The sequence below is a fragment of the Equus quagga genome, chromosome 15, assembly GCF_021613505.1.
Source record: "Equus quagga isolate Etosha38 chromosome 15, UCLA_HA_Equagga_1.0, whole genome shotgun sequence".
NCBI classification, from domain to species: Eukaryota; Metazoa; Chordata; class Mammalia; order Perissodactyla; family Equidae; genus Equus; species Equus quagga.
Window position 1 is genome coordinate 93,361,833 of NC_060281.1, and position 16,522 is coordinate 93,378,354.

Consider the following 16,522-nt stretch of genomic DNA (forward strand, 5'->3'; position numbering starts at 1 on the left):
AAATGGATCAAAGACCTAAAGCTGAGACCTGAAACCATAAGGCTTCTAGAAGAAAACGTAGGCAGTACACTCTTTGACATCAGTATTAAAAGGATCTTTTTGGACGCCATGTCTTCTCAGACAAGGGAAACAATAGAAAGAATAAACAAATGGGACTTCATCAGACTAAAGAGCTTCTTCAAGGCAAGGAAAAACAGGATTGAAACAAAAAACAACCCACTAACTGGGAAACAATATTTGCAAGTAATACATCCGACAAAGGCTTAATATCCATAATATATAAAGAACTCACACAACTCAACAACAAAAAATTAAACAACCCGATTAAAAAATGGGCAGGAGACACGAACAGACATTTCTCCGAAGAAGATATACGGATGGCCAATAGGCACATGAAAAGATGTTCATCATCGCTGATCATCAGGGAAATGCAAATCAAAACTACACTAAGATATCACCTTACACCCATCAGAATGACAAAAATATCCAAAACTAATAGCAACAAATGTTGGAGAGGTTGTGGAGAAAAATGAACCCTCATGCACTGCTGGTGGGAATGCAAACTGGTGCAGCCACTATGGAAAACAGTATGGAGAATCCTCAAAAAATTAAAAATAGAACTACCACATGATCCAGCTATTCCACTACTGGGTATCTATCCAGAGAGCTTGAAGTCAGCAATCCCAAAAGTCCCATGCACCCCAATGTTCATTGCAGCATTATTTACAATAGCCAAGATGTAAAAGCAACCTAAGTGCCCATCAACAGATGACTGGATAAAGCAGATGTGGTATATATGTATACAATGGAATAGTCCTCAGCCGTAAAAAAGAACAAAATCGTCCCATTTGCAACAACATGGATGGACCTTGAGGGAATTATGTTAAGTGAAATAAGCCAGATAGAAAAGGACAATCTCTGTATGACTCCACTCATATGAGGAATTTAAACCTGTGGACAAAGAGAACAGATTAGTGGCTACCAGGGGAAAGGGGGCGTGGGGGTGGGCACAAAGGGTGAAGGTTTGCACCTACAACATGACTGACAGACAATAATATACAACTGAAATTTCACAAGATTGTAACCTATCATTAACTCAAAAAAAGTTAAAAAACAAAAGAAGAAACTACTCATCTGACAGTCCTGTGGTTGCTGTATGTAAGGGGCTCAGGGATGGTAGTCTTGACTGGGAGGGTGGCAGCGGAGTTTATACAGACTGTTGGTGCAAACACCAACTGCCCGTATCAAAGAGCCAGAACGCTCCAGTTGCACTGAACATCCCTGTGCTTTGATGCCTCTGTGCCTTTGAAGATGCTAGTCCTTTTTCCTTCTGTATCTGTCTCCTTCCCAGGCTCATTCACTGCCTTATCCCAGTGGCTGGAACATGGATGTTAAATAATTAACTAGTAAAGAAGTTACCTGTTTTAGGCAGTCAGATTTAGTTTATCCGCAATTTAACAAAATGTATCTTATATTTTAAAATTACGAGCAAGCTTTTCCTAGCTTAAAGAGGGAGCTTGGTAAATCAGGGCCTATGAAGAATGATGATATTAAGGTATTTTCCAGAAGTTACTAGGACTAGGTTAGTTAATGGGTAGTTTAAAAACTACATTTGTATAGTGCTTTACAGAACCTCTCTCAAATTACAGTACTGCAGGTTTTCTGTATTTTAAAACCAATGCATAAAACCCTATATTTATCCCTGTTAAATGTCAACTAGTTGGATTCCGGCCTGTCAAGATCTGTTTAGATTCTAATTTTGTCACTGAACTTTACTATCCCAGCTCTGTGGCATCCTTCTTCAGCCAGCTAAGAGCGATGATAATCTCTCCCCAGCATGGAGGCCGCCAGCAGACCTCAAGCAAGAGAATCAGAAGAAAACGTAGAACAGACTGAAGCAGCAGATTTGGTGAAGCAACAAAGGAAAGAAAAATCAAAGAGAGCAGGGGAAAGCAAAGAAATACTAACAGGATGGGGTGACACGGCTCCAATAACTACTGCCCCGGAAGGATACTGACAAGCAATACTGCCAAATATATGCTGTTATCTGTATATAATCTTAAAAGAAAGATCTTCAGACTGTATTAAGTTACAAAAGCAAAGGGCAGGAGAATATTTACAGTAGGATTCTTTTAACCATTTTTTGAAAGATATAATGGTTTCGTTAATAGTGGTTTCTTCTGGAGAGAGAGACCCAGAGGTTGAACAGAAAGGCTTTAATCTTCAATTATACTTGCTATCTGGGGCTATGCTCCCCATGTATATGTATTGCTTTAAAAAGATTGCTCCAGAAAGAATTTTGCCCCAGCTACAGAATGCTCAAGAACCTGGTGGAGAGGAACCCTGACTAAGATCCTCCTAGGACTTGATAACTCTTTCAACCCAATAAATTCAAGAAGTACTGGGAATCTTGTGCAGCTTAGGGATTTTGAATATTTAAATGTGTTGTATGGTGATGAATTGTTCTTCCAAAGAGGTCCTATTCAAGTTCATTTAATGTATGTGGTCGCTCACCATGCTACTGTTGTGGGTACTCTCACAAAGGCTCACCCCCCAGACTCCCCAGGTGAGCAAGTGGTTCCTTTCCTTACCTTGTAAATAAGAAAGTGAGAAGGTGGATCTACTTCCAAGACAAAGATCATCAGTCTGCCAAGAGGGAAAATTTGACAGCTTACACAAGAACTTAAAAAAGGTTTTACATAGATGTACAATTTTAGAACACAATGAGCCTACCACTGTGTGTCTTAGTATATCAAAAACCATTCCACAAAATAAGGTTGCAAAATAAACCAAACATGTGCTGGGCTGTGGATAGTGTTCCCTTTCAGAGTGACACCCTGGCAGCCTCTCCAGGAGACACAGGGGCTCATGAACTGTTTTCAGTCCAAGCTCAATCTACTCCTTAGAGTTGTGCCTTCCCTCCTCACGTGTAAAAGGCTTCCAACATTGACCTCTTTAATTACGAATAATGACTGGTTCAACCTAGCTGCAAGCGAGACTCACTTGGGAAGAAATGCCAAAGTCCCACCCCCACCTCTCAGAGCTTCCGATTGAACGTTTGAGGTGAGCGCCTGGAGAGGTGGTCTTAAACTCCCAGTCCAGACTGAGAAACACTGATTAAGACCAGTGACCACCTTGCTGCTATAATTTACATAGCTCGTAGTTTGCAGACTCTGTGTCTGTTAAGGACATCACCTCAGAGATATGCTACATAACCACAATCTTGAGGGAACACGTTTATATGTTCTCTGTGTATGGAGCTGTACTACATTTCAAAACTCTGACAAACTAGCTGCTGCTTTTTGATACAGCTGGGAGAAAATTACCTAGGGCTCATAACAGAATTTCTGTGCCAGTGAATGCTTCAGCCATTCCTCTTCTGAATCAAGGTGTCATCAATTCTTAGCCCTTTAGCTTTTTTCCATTCTCAGGTATCACGAACAACCACCACCTTCAAACTCAGATATCTGAATCTGAAAATAGTTCAAATAGTACGTGTAATACAAGAAAAATATTTCTGCAGAACCAGTTCTCCTCTCAAAACCAGGGTGACAAGATAAATAAAACTAAATAAAGCACTACAATCTTAAGCTGAAGTGGAAGGGATGCTTTATTACAATGCACTATACATAAAAGCACAGCTTGTGTTCTAGGTGCACTCCTGAAAAGTTGATTTCTTTTTTCCCCACTGACCACTATAAAACTGCTGTTTTTCCTCTGGGGGAAATCTGGTCCGAGAATTTTCATATGAAACAAACCAGAGTTAAAAAACAAAAAATTAATATTCCTACCATTAGATTCACAATTGTAAAGTGTCTAGGATTATTTTTCTATGCATGGCACAGAAACCAAGATCTACAGGAAAAACTAAGTTTAAAGGAATAGAACTGATATTTTATCATTCACTGGTCTATATTCTCTCCTTCCTAATGGTGTACAACTGGAGAAGTGATTTCCACTTTCTTTTCTTAAGGAACTTTTGGTTTGGGGGAGTGAACAGGTGGACAGAGGTGAGGCAGAAACAAAGCAAAGTCAGTGAGACAAGCCAGAGCACTCTTAATAAAGCAGACTTACGGTAACCGGTCACAGGTGAGCAGTCTGGTGGGCCTGGAAAAGCCTACAAACCTTGTCATTAGACAATCTACATTATAACTAATCAGTCACTGATCACACAAACATTTTATTATGAAAGTGGTTTCATTCCTTTAAAGATCTGAGGGCCTATTATGTATCAGGCAGTGGGAATACAATTGCAAATAAGAGTAGATCCTGAACTCGAGCTTGTGGTCCAGGAGGGAAAATGAATAAGATCATGGGATGGAGGCCATCATTAAGGGAAGCATCAAAGGCCATGAGGGTACAGAGGAAGGGCTCCTAACTCTGATAAGTCAGGGACAGCTTTCAGAGAGAGTGTCACTTAAGCAGATACCAGAAGACTAAGCAGTGCTTGGTCGGTGAAGGGAAGAATGTGTTCTGGAAAGGGGCAACAGCATGTGCAAAAGCCCAGGGGAAAGAGTGTCAGGCTCCAGAGAAGGTCCTGGAGAGCAAGAAGGGGAGTGCAAGATTGCTGAGCAGATGCTGGATCAGGCAGGACTTTACAGGGCACTTAGGAGTCGGGCATTTTCATTCTGGAGGCAACAAGAAACCATTCACTCACAGCCTTTAAGCAGATGTTTATCCTCTGAGAAGACCTCTTTGCCTGTGTGCTAGAGAATGGATCACAGGAAGGCAAGACTGGAAGCAGACAACCAAAGACAAAGTAAGTGCAGTCATCTAAGTGAGGAATGTTGGCATAGTCCAGGGCAGTGCTCGTCATCAGAAGAATGGCAGAATAATGCCAAAAATAAATAGAAGGAAGACCCAACAAGATAAGGAGGACTCTGGAATGTCTCCTAGGTTCCTGGCTGGAAACTGAAGAAGATACACATTTGGGGAGAAAGAGGAACCCTATTTCTGAATACAATTTGTCTGAGGAACCCACGGATCATCCAACAGCCTTCTCCAACACACATCTGTCTTAATGGCCATAACCGCTGACAGGAACGCAGCGCGTGATTATGTACCAGACACTGTGAGACACTTTACATTTATCACATTTATTAACTCAAAACCTTATAATAACTCTATGAGGTAAGAACTATATTTATCTCTATTTTATAGATGTAGAGATAGAGGCACAAAAAGGTTATAAAAGTTGCCCAAATTTGCATGCAGTAAGTGCCTGAGTCCAGATTCAAACCCTTCCATTTGGCCTCCATCTGTGCTCTTGCCTCTCCTACACACATCTCTGAGGCTCAGCAAGAATATGCGGCCTGCCTGGGAACACTGAGCATGTGCAGATGTACACTGAATGAAAAGACAAAGGGGTTCACGACAGACCCCAGGCTCACGCATAAGAGGAGCCCACAAAGGAAACAGGTGCAGGCAGAGAGGAAGCCCGGGAGACTGTGGCATAATGAAAGCAGCAGGGCAGTAAAGCGCAGCATCAAATGCAGCTGGAAAGTCAAGGGAGATGTTGGTGATGCTGAGGGTTTGAGTTTATTTTTTATAGTGGGGTTGGCAAACTACAGCCTGTTTTTGTATGGCCCAACTAAAAATGGGTTTTACATTTTTTAGCAGGTTAAAAAAAGAGAATATGCAACAAGAGACAAGATGTGGCCCTCAAAGCCTAACATACATCCTATCTGGTCCTTAACAAAAGAGTCTGCACGATGACTTGTGACCTTGTCAAGAAGAGATGGAGGGGAACAGTGGGGACAAAAGCCAGATAAGATTATTGAGGAACATAAGGGAAGTGATGAAAGGATAAGGCAATTCTTTCACGACATGTGGCTGTGAGCTAAGAGGTTCAAGGGTCAGGAGAGAGGAAGAGTTTCTTTGTAAATATGGAAGATATGAGCATGGTTGACACAAATAGGAAGAAGCCACCAAGAGGGAATGGATAAAAAGATGGGAAAAAGAAGATGCTACTGAGCAAGGCCCAGTTAAAGGGAGGAAGGATGCAAGATGGACACAGAAAAGAGAAAGAGCCTCACTTTTGAGGTAAAAGGAAGTCAGGCAACCGCAGACAAGTTTGTAAGGCTGCAGGCATGACGCTGAGGAACATGCCAGTTTCCAGAGTCTGTTTCTCCAATCATCAGCTGGCAGCCTGGGGGAGTAGCAGGATCAGGGATTTAAGGAACAGATGGAAGTTTCGAAATATCTGCAGTGAAGGGAGAGTGTGCACAAGAGAGAAACAAGGAGTACAGAGTAGCCTCAACACCCAGTTAATGCTACAGAACACAAACCACAGAGTTCCATTCACAAGGCCTGTGTGTGACAAGCCACAAGTGTTTTCCAGATACAATATATCCCTTCAAGACATTATGAACTTCAACGGGAATTTAAAATGCCTTACTACTTCCCAGGTTTTTAAAGAGAACATATTTAGATAGCAGGTAACACACAGCCTTTGCAGTCAAATACTTGGGTTAGAACCCAAGCTCTGTCACATACTAGCTGTGTAATTTCACCTGGATTATTCAACCTCTCTGCGCTCCAGTTATCATGAGGATTAAATTAATTGAGATTTACAACATAAATAGTATAGTGATTAGCAAGAGAAATGGCTGAATAAATAACTACATTATGATATAATTATCAGCAGTAGTAGTGTTCTGCCTTTTCCCATTACTGGCAACCAGCCCAGTTTAGTGGCGGAATGGAGCCCAGGCAGGAGATGGGTGTTCAGGAGACTTCCACCCCACACAACCCCAGCTGTGTCACCAACCAAGTGGCCGTGGCAGGACGCTCTCGGTATCCAGTTTCCAATCTGCAGAATGGGAGGATTTGAAGGGTCACTCTCTGACTCCCAGGGCCTTTCTCATCTGGATACAGTTAAATGAGCTCTGTGTTGCGGCAACATGACCTTTCAATGCACCGCATTCCTTGCTATACAGCTGTGTAGTCAAATACCCGAGTCTGCAGACCGCTTACTCGCTGAACGACTGAAGACGCGTCACTTGTGTGACATCTTTGTGCCTCGGTCCCATCATGTGTTATGTGGGAAAGTCATGCGTGTCTTATAGGACTGTGATGACCTAACACAAAGCACTTAGGACAGAGTCGGCGGCTTCTGTCCATCCAGCCCCATCTCCTCTCCCGTGAATGAGAGTCCTACCGGCCTTCTCGGGCGCGGCCCGTGCCGATGCGAGGCAAGCCCTGCGCACGGCGCCTGTACTGAACTCCTCTTCACACACAGGAGGCCAATCTCTACTGCCCCGAGGCAAACAAACCGGAACCTCCCTAAAAAGCTAAACTTTGGGGTGTCACTGTATTGAAAGGCTCTTTTAAAGCACGCCGCGATGCGTTTGCCTCTTGGGTCGCACAACTCGAAGCTCCTTCCCTGAGGCTAGCACCGAGCGGCGGCCGCAAGGCAGGTGCTAGGGCGGCGACTCCGAGGGGGCTTCTGGCCGGCCGGCTCTCCGAGGGCTCCAGGGCACGCCGGCAGCCGTCGGTCCCGGACCCTCGACGCAGCCCCGCGGCGGTGCGGGCCGCCGAGAAGGGCTCTCCGGCTATGACCTCCCGGCGCCGACTGTCGGGGCCGGATAACGGGTTTCGGCGACAGCACAGCTGGTGGGGCCGCACGTGCGGCCCCGCGCCTCCCGCTGCACCAGCCGGCGCTCCGACGCCAGCCTCCTGCCCCTGCCCTGCCCACTGGGGTCGGGGTCGTGGGCCGCTGGCCGCCCCAGCCGGGTTCCCCGGGAAGTGGGGAAGCGGCGGACAGGACGGAGCGCGCGGGTCGCCTAAGGGCCTGCCTGCCTGGGCCTCGGCGCCCGGGCCTCACCTGGAAGTGCTGCTGGAAGCCGATGGGGAGGATCCGCGCCACAGCCGGCGCGGGCCAAGGCAGAGACGGATGCGGCGGGTCCCTGAGGCGGCGGGTGCCTGAGGCAGGCGCGCAGGCGCACTGCTGACGGCCGCATCCCGCACGCGCTCCCCTCCGCGAAGATCCTGCGCGGGATCCCTCCGCCCGCCGCCTGAGGGTCCGCGAAAAGTAGTCCGCGCGTAGCCGCACTCCCGGCCCCCTCCAGCCCCTGCCGGGGGGTGCGCACGTGCGCGGCGCCGCCGGAGCAGGTGTGCGCGGGAAGGTGGAGCCGGGCGCTGGCTGCAGGGGCCACGCTCGGGCAGGTGGCGCGGCGCGCTGACGAGGCGTGGGCCGCCCTCAGCCGGTGCCCGGGGGGCGCTTTTCGGGGGAAGTCAACCGAGTTCCTGGACTGCCGTTGCCGGGAGCCTTTCGTGAGTACGGGGTGGGCGGCAGGCGAAGTCCTTCCTCGGCCTCTGGACGGCTGAGTTCAGGGACGCGTTTTAAGTCAGGCGCCCGCGAGCGTCCTTTGTGAAGAGCACGGCTGGCAGCCGGTGGCCAACCGCAGGCCAGTGAGGGTCCCCAGGATTGCCTCTGCTCCCACGATAGTACTCGCTGGTCCGGACTAGAGTCCACAGCGGGCTTGCGCAGCGGTCGGCCGTTTCCCGAGGCACCGTTTGAAGAGGCGTTTTGCACGCAGGTGGCTCAGCGGCATCAAAGATGGTGGTGAGGGAGCGAGGCCTCCGGCTCGGCGTCCCGCTCCCACGGCGGGATCCGCGTCCTCCCCTCTGCTTCACCTTGCCCGCTGGTGATGTTCAGGAGTGGTGGCCCGCTGGGACTAACAGAGTGGTGTGCAGTTGTTTGCACACCAGCTTCACAACTTAGGAGCCAATGACGTGGTAAAGAACAGGCTGTTCACTACCAACTTCACTCTCTTTCCCACTGTTAGCCGAGGCCTCGGCAGACTGCCCTTTCAGCCTCGGTGGCCTCATCACCTAACAGGAGAGCCGAGTTTTGCTTTAATACTACGTTTCCCAAGTCTCTCTGTTTTGACAATAATGTCTATGACCCCAAGTACCCTTTACCCCAAATATCATAAAAATTCTTTAGTATTAAGGGTATCATTCCCTAAATCACCATCCTCCCCCCACCCCAGGGCTTTTTTGAGTCAAAACTAAACATTTACACCTTAGGAGAAATTATTTTAAGAGAATTGTGGTTAAGCAGAATGATAGGCTTGTTAATAAGTCAGGACCTCGTCTGGTGTCTACACCTGTAAAGGAACTAAACATTCTGACTTGAAAAGGATTCTAATATTCTCACCGCTGTGGGTAATGGCCCAAGTAATCCTGAAAAAAACTTTCAACCCTTTGTGCTGATTTCTTATCTTCACAATAGAAATGATGAGATCCCCCAACTCAATAAGACCAAGAACCGAATAGAAAAGTGGGCAAAAACAAATGAACAAATAATGCATAAAAAAGAAATACAACTGGATAAAGAAGTTATGGTATATATATACAATGGAATACTACTCAGCCATAAAAAAGGACAAAATCATCCCATTCGCAACAACATGGATGGACCTTGAGGGAATTATGTTAAGTGAAATAAGCCAGACAGAGAAAGATGAACTCTGTATGACTCCACTCATAGGTGGAAGTTAACATATAGACAAAGAACTGATTGGTGGTTACCAGGGGAAACGGGGGTGGGGGGAGGGCACAAAGGGTGAAGTGGTGCACCTACAACATGACTAACAATAATGTACAACTGAAATTTCACAAGGTTGTTAATCTTAAGAAAAATATGAGCACATGACACGTGAGGAAGATAATCACAGTGAAAGACTATGAGGAATGTAAACCACCAAAAAAAGAGAATCAAAACTAAAAAAAAAAAAAAAGAAATACAACTGATTCTTAAACATGAAAAAAATGCCCAGCTTCACTCATCAGCAAAAGGCAAATTAAAACTACACTAATTATATCTATGTATTTATGTATTTATATACACGCTACACATATATACTTTTTTTAACCTATCAAATCAGTAGAGGTCAAAAACTTTGATAAATCTGTGTTGGCAAGGGTATCAGGAGAACAACTTGGTAATAACTATGCATATGCACTTTAATATTCCACCCAGATATCTGTTCTATGGTTATTCTTGCATACCTTCATCCTACAAATAAAATTCCAAGGAAAGTGAACAGCTCGTGGTGAACAAAACAAAACAAACAAAAAACCCACTCAGGGAAACAAGGTGCCACCAGAAAAACCAGGAGGACCAAGAAGCAGATACAGACTCAGAGAGAGTGAGAAAATGAAGTCATCACAAAGAGGCTTTGTTACTTTATAAAATGTGTTTGAAAAGTTAAATGACAAACTTAAAAACACATATGGGGGATAAAAGTACATTCAGAAAACCTGAAACTATAAAGAATGACCAAACAGATTAAAAAAAAAAAAACAAGTAGAAATTCTAGAAGTGCAAAACGTAATAGAGTACAGTTAAGCCTTGGCATAACATTCTGGGTCCAAAATTTCTAATCATCTTGTGAGGTAAACAAAATGAGACTAGAGGAAGGACAAGGATGGGAACTATGTCAGTCAGAATCCAGTCAGAAGACAAAAACCACACCAGCTATTTGAACAGAAGGAACTGAACATAAACCATAGCTAACATGAAATAAGAACCCCAAGTTATCATGAAAGTACAAGCATAAGAAGAAGCTACCGCCTCTAGAACTCAGGGATGAATAGGAAGAAATTGGAAATATTCCAATTTAGAGGGAGGGTTCTGCAGAGCTGGAACTCAGACCTCTGGGGAGAGGGGTTGGTCAGCTGGGGCTAGGGTCTCTAAGCCTACAAGAGGGGTCTTGTGGGGCTGGGACACAGACCTCTGAGAAGGGTCCCAAAGGAACTTGAATGTACATTGCCGACGAGGAGCTGTGGAGCTGGGACCAGGACCTCTGAGGAGGAGGTGCATTGAAGCTGGTTCTGCAAGTTGTAGAAAAACCTCAGACCAGATTCAGCCTCTTCTGTGGGAAGAATCTGCTCTGCTCTGTTGAAGAAGAGTAGCTGGGGTGATGCTCACAGGAGCAGACCCTGTAATGGCTCTCCAGCATCTGTATGGGGAGAGTCTAACAGGGCATATCTGCCAGCACAGAAATACGGTTTTCAGAGTCTTAGCCCCAGCATCACAAAGTCGTTTCTGGAAGGGAGAAGGGAAGATAGAGCTGAAAGACAAAACTCAATAACTGGCACAGGAAACAACATGTTATATCTAAAGTCAAATTCTCATGGGCTTTCTGATAAGTGAAATTAAACAGTCCACAGAGAACTGCTGTTTCCAGAAAGCATCATAGAATTAACAAGGCAGCGGAATAATTATGGGGCCAATATCCGAGAGAGAGAGGAGAGGAAAGAGGTTAGCCTGGTGTTTGGGCTGCTTTTTCCTGAGGGTCCCCTGCCAATTCCAGAGGAGTGGCTGAGAAGCTGGGACCCTAAACAGCACTTTTAACACCCTCTAGCCTGAGGAGGACAAAGTTTGGAGTCTGGGAACCACCAAGGAGATACCTTAATGTATTTTTTGAGGACCACAAATTGTTTGGGACCCCATTTGAATCATGTCTGTCCTTGCCAGCAGCAAACATAAATACTCCTGGGAGAGAGATAACCTTACAATAGACCTCAAATTACTTCTACAGTTGTTCATACGCAGTGATCAGCACTCAATCAGGAATAAACAGGCATCCGAGGAGGTAAGACAAATGATTGTAAACTGAGAGAAATAACAGACAGACAGACCTATCGGAGATCTGGATAATGGAGTTTTCCCAAAGACTTTTAAAGGACTATGCTTAATATGGTTTAGAGGATGAAAGACAAGATTGAGAATTTTACCACTAACCTGCAAACTATAAAAAAAGAACCAAATGGAAATCCTAGAACTGAAAAATATCGTTGAAATTTAGAATTCAATGGATAGTGTTTTATAGTAGGTTATACGCTGGCAAAAAGAGGAAACTAATGAAGCTGGAGTCAGGTGAGAAGAATATATCCAAATTAAAGCAGAGAGATAAAAGGACAGAAAATACAGAATATAGATAAATATAGAGGATACAGTAAGAAGGTCTAATATACATGGAACTGGAGTCCTAGAGGTGGAGACAGTGAGGCAGAAGCAGTGTCTGAAGAGATAATGGCTTGGAGTTTTTTGAAAACTAATGAAATAGATCAAGCCTGAGGCTCCAGAAGCGTTACAACTTCAATCTGAATTCATAAAAAGCATACTACACTTAGGCATATCTTAGCAAAACTGCTGAAAACTAAAACTAAAAACTTAAGGACATCCAGAAGGAAAAAAACAGATTACTTTCTAAGGAACAATAATTAAGCTGAGAACTGACCTCTCAATAGAAGCCAGAACACAGAATCATATCTTCAAAGTGCGAAAAGAAAATAACTGCTAACCTAGATTTTATATCCAGCAAAAAAATTCCTTTAGAAATGAAAGAGAATGATGACATTTGCAGGCAAACAAGATCTGAGAAAATTCATTACCAGTAGACTTGAACCAAAGGAAATACTAATGGATTTTCTTCAGGCAAAAATAAAATAATCTCAAATGGAAGATCAGAGATGTAGGAAGACTAACATTCAACAAGAAGAGTGTGTTGGTAAATCTAAATGAAAGTTGACTGTATAACACAAACGCAATAATGATGCCTTCTGAGATTAAAAATATGTCAGAATTAAAATATATGAAAACTATAGTATGTCAGTCAGGAGTGGAATAAATGGATTTAAGGATTTTGGATTCTAAAAGCAAAATCCAAGCATCATCTGAGAAAAGGGTACAAACAGTTAGATTTGTAGCAGACTGAATTATTGATCCTGTCTTAATCCCCTGTAGTAGTTCTATTCATCCATACTCTTGCTGTGGTTTTGTGACGTACTGAGGGTGCCTCTTCAGCCCTTGGTTTCAGGCTTGGCCCTGTGACTTCGGCTGGTTGGATGTTAGCAGGCATGATACAAGTAAGGGTTTAAACGTCCTGTGTTGTTTGGCTTTCATCCTTGCATTTCTGTGGTGTCCATGACTACAACATGTCCCTGGTAGCCACTGCCTTTTCATCTGGGAGCTCAGATTGGAGCATGTAAAGAAGATCCAAGCCCAACGTGAAGCCTGGATGTCAGATTAGCCAAGTTGATCCAAACCTCAACTGACCCACAAACCTGTCAGTGGGAAAAATAAATAAATAAATGTGGTTATAAACCCCAGCGATGTTGAGGTTGTTTGTTACATAGCATTATTCTGGTAACATTGACTGCTACAGAAACTGGTACCTACAAATGATATAATTTTATAACAGGAACAAAAAATATGTGGCATTGCTTTGGGACCAGGTGATGGGTAGTAAGAAACTCTTAAAGAAAGCTGAAAAAAATGGAAATCTGCATTATTAATTCACAAAATTTCCTGCAGTAAATGTTACGGGTTGAATTGTGTCCCCTCAAAATTTATCTGTTGAAATCCTAACCTCCAGTATCTCAGAGTGCAACCGTATTTGATGATAGGGTCTTTAAAGAGGTGATTAGGTTAAAATGAGGTCATTGGGGTGGGCCCTAATCCAATGTGACTGGTGTCCTTATTAGAAGAGGAGATTAGGACACAGAAACAGAGGGAAGACCATGTGAGGACCTGGGGAGAGGATGACCATCTATAAGCCAAGGAGAGAGGACTCAGGAAAAAGAAGCTGCTTGGAGTTCTAGCCCCCAGAACTGTGAGAAAATAAATGTCTGTTGTTTAAGCCACCCAGTCCGCGGTACTTTGTTATGACAGCCCTGCTAAACCAACTAGGTTTACTACAGTGAACCTACAGTGACTTAGAAGAGAGAAAATGTAACTAATGAACTGTGCATCATTCAGTGAGAAGAATAAGGCCAATGTTGAAAACATGAGTTGGTTGCTTCTAGCTTCATTTGATAAGCTTCCACCAAAAAAAAAACATGCACTCGGAAAAGAATTGATCGATTTGCAAGCTGAATTTAGAAGCAATGGAGAGAGTGCAAAAGTTGCAGCATAGGAAAATGAAACTGTTTCTAAATTAATCAAGTGTAAGGCCATTACCCATACAACCTCAGGAAGAAGTCCCTATCAAAACCTGGCAAGTAAGACATGGACTCAGGCTAAATACCAATTCAAGGCAGGGCTGTAACACACTTTGTTAGGGTGGCATCTGGTAGAGCCTTTCAGCTGCATAAGAGTGCTCCTAAAAGATTAAAAATATGCTTATGTAGAAGCCTAATGTACTCAAAGGAACTTCAGGGACATGTCTTGAAAATGATTTTGGGTGTGGTTTTTGGCACATAGAGTTGACTCATGACTTTGGCACGTGGAATCAAATACATGGAAAGCCCACTGCTATGGTCTGAATGTTTGTGTCCCCCCCAAATTTGTATGTTGAAATGACTTAAGTGTGCCTCCCCTTCTTCCACCTTGCCATTCCCCTTCTTTGCTACTGGGAGAATTTGTTGCAATTTTCCTGTCTCTTTTCTACCACTGTATGTTGGGTGATTGGGACAGGGGTAGGGGGCAAACAACTTGTATTTTTAGTATATAGATCTCTGGGTCAAGGAGAGTCCCACCCTAGCTGATGTTGATCAAGAGATCCCGGACTTCAGTCCTGGTGCTGTGACTGATGGAAGTTTTAAGGTCTCAGGCTGGGAGGAGACCTCTCCCATAGTCTTTCATGCAGAAGTACAATGAATATTTGTGACCAGAAGTATGGGTAGAGATAGTTTGGATTATTATTCAAGTAACATTTATTTTCTACCCCATCCCACTATTGAGATGAAGTATACTTTCTCATGGCATTTTTTAGGCTTAGCCATATCACTTGTTTTGGCCAATGGAATGTAGATGGAAATGACATGGCGTGAGTTTTGTAACTAGCCCTTCCAAGGAGGCATCACTTGCTCTTCTGGAAGCTTCCTGCTCCATCATGAGCAAAACATGCCCCTGGTAGCCAATGTCCCTCCTGTCTGAGCCCCCAAAGGAGGGACATGGAGAGAAGAAAAAACACAGATCCTGCCCAAGGTTGGGGAATCTAACAGGAGACCTTGCTTGCATAAAGGTGGGACCCCAAACCTCATTACCCTCAGGATTGGGATGACTCACCAGTAATGCAGCCCCACCCCCAGGGGACATCACGGAGAGTGGCTTGGATGGTTAACAGAGTAAGGCAAGGAGCGCAGACCTCTCTCTAAGAAGATGGAACCATAAGCCAGGCCTTGTATACACTGGCAAGCCAAATTTGCATCTTTTTTTGTTTGTTTTTCTCCCCAAAGCCCCCAGATACATAGTTGTGTATTTTTTTTTTAGTTGTGGGTCCTTCTAGTTGTGGCATGTGGGATGCCGCCTCAGCATGGCCTGATGAGCGGTGCCATGTCCGAGCCCAGGATGCAAACTGGCGAAACCCCGGGCCGCCACAGTGGAGCACGTGAACCCAACCATTCAGCCACAGGGCCAGCCCCCCAAGTTTGGATCTTCTAGCTTATCCATAAAACTCCAAGCCATGAATAGTTTGCAGTGATTTTTGGAGAGAGGCACTTTAATCCTGCACCTCAAAAATGTCTCCTCAGTAATATTCCAAGGAAATGAGTAGCTCACAATCAACCAATCACACAAGGAAATAAGGCGTAACAGGGTAGAAGAAGACACAAAACAGCAGAAACAGATCCGCAATTAACTTAGGTGTTGGAATGATCACTCAGATCACAAAGAAACAATTGATCACATCTCAAGAATTAAAAAGATATAGAGGAATATTCTGTGGCCCAGCGATTCTACTTCCAGGTACATGCCCAACAAAAATATATAGATATGTTCACCAGAAGACATGTATTAAAACCAGAGCATTCATAGTATTTATAATAACTCCCAAATTGAAACCACCCGAATGCCCATTGACAGCAGAATGGATGAATAAATTGTCGTATGATCACACAATGGAATACTATAAAGCAAAGAGAATAAATGATCAAAAACTACCTATAATATCATGGGGGAATCTCACAGACATAATGTTGAATAAAAGAAATCAGACACAAAAAGAACACATATTGTGTGATGCATTCATTTAAAGTATAAAAGTAGACAAAGCTAATCTATGGTAAAAAGGTAGGTTGGTTCTTGTGCTTCGTGGATTTTGTGACTGGAAAGTAGAGGGGGGTGCCTCAGGGATGTTGTTAATGTTCTGTTTCTTGATCTGTGTTCATTATTAATGTGTTCTGTTTGTGAAAAGTCGTTGACTTATTCAACTGTGTTATTTATGGTTGTGTTACAAATTTCCCAAAAACTTAGCACCTTAGAACAAGGTGCTATTTATTTACCACCTTGAAAACAAGGTATTCAGGGGCCAGCCCATGGCCGAGTGGTTAAGTTCGTGTGCTCCTCTTCGGCGGCCCAGGGTTTCACCGGTTCAGATCCTGGGCGCGGACACGGCACCACTCATCAGGCCAGGTTGCGGTGGCATCCCACATAGCACAACCAGAGGCACTCACAACTAGGATATACAACTATGTACTGGGGGGCTTTGGGGAGAAGAAGAAGAAAAAAAAGAGAAGATTGGCAACAGATGTTAGCTCAGGTGCCAATCTTTAAAAAAAAAGAAAG

General features: G+C 44.1%; 1 protein-coding gene across 1 annotated transcript in view; it reads right to left on the minus strand.

The window, feature by feature from the left end:
- Positions 1–16,522, minus strand: part of CLTCL1 (clathrin heavy chain like 1) — a 147,308-nt gene that overhangs the window by 93,891 nt on the left and 36,895 nt on the right. Inside the window, 2 exon segments of the mRNA XM_046641074.1 lie at positions 7,354–7,688; positions 7,826–8,324. Of these exon segments, the coding sequence (XP_046497030.1) occupies positions 7,354–7,688; positions 7,826–8,324 (834 nt within the window).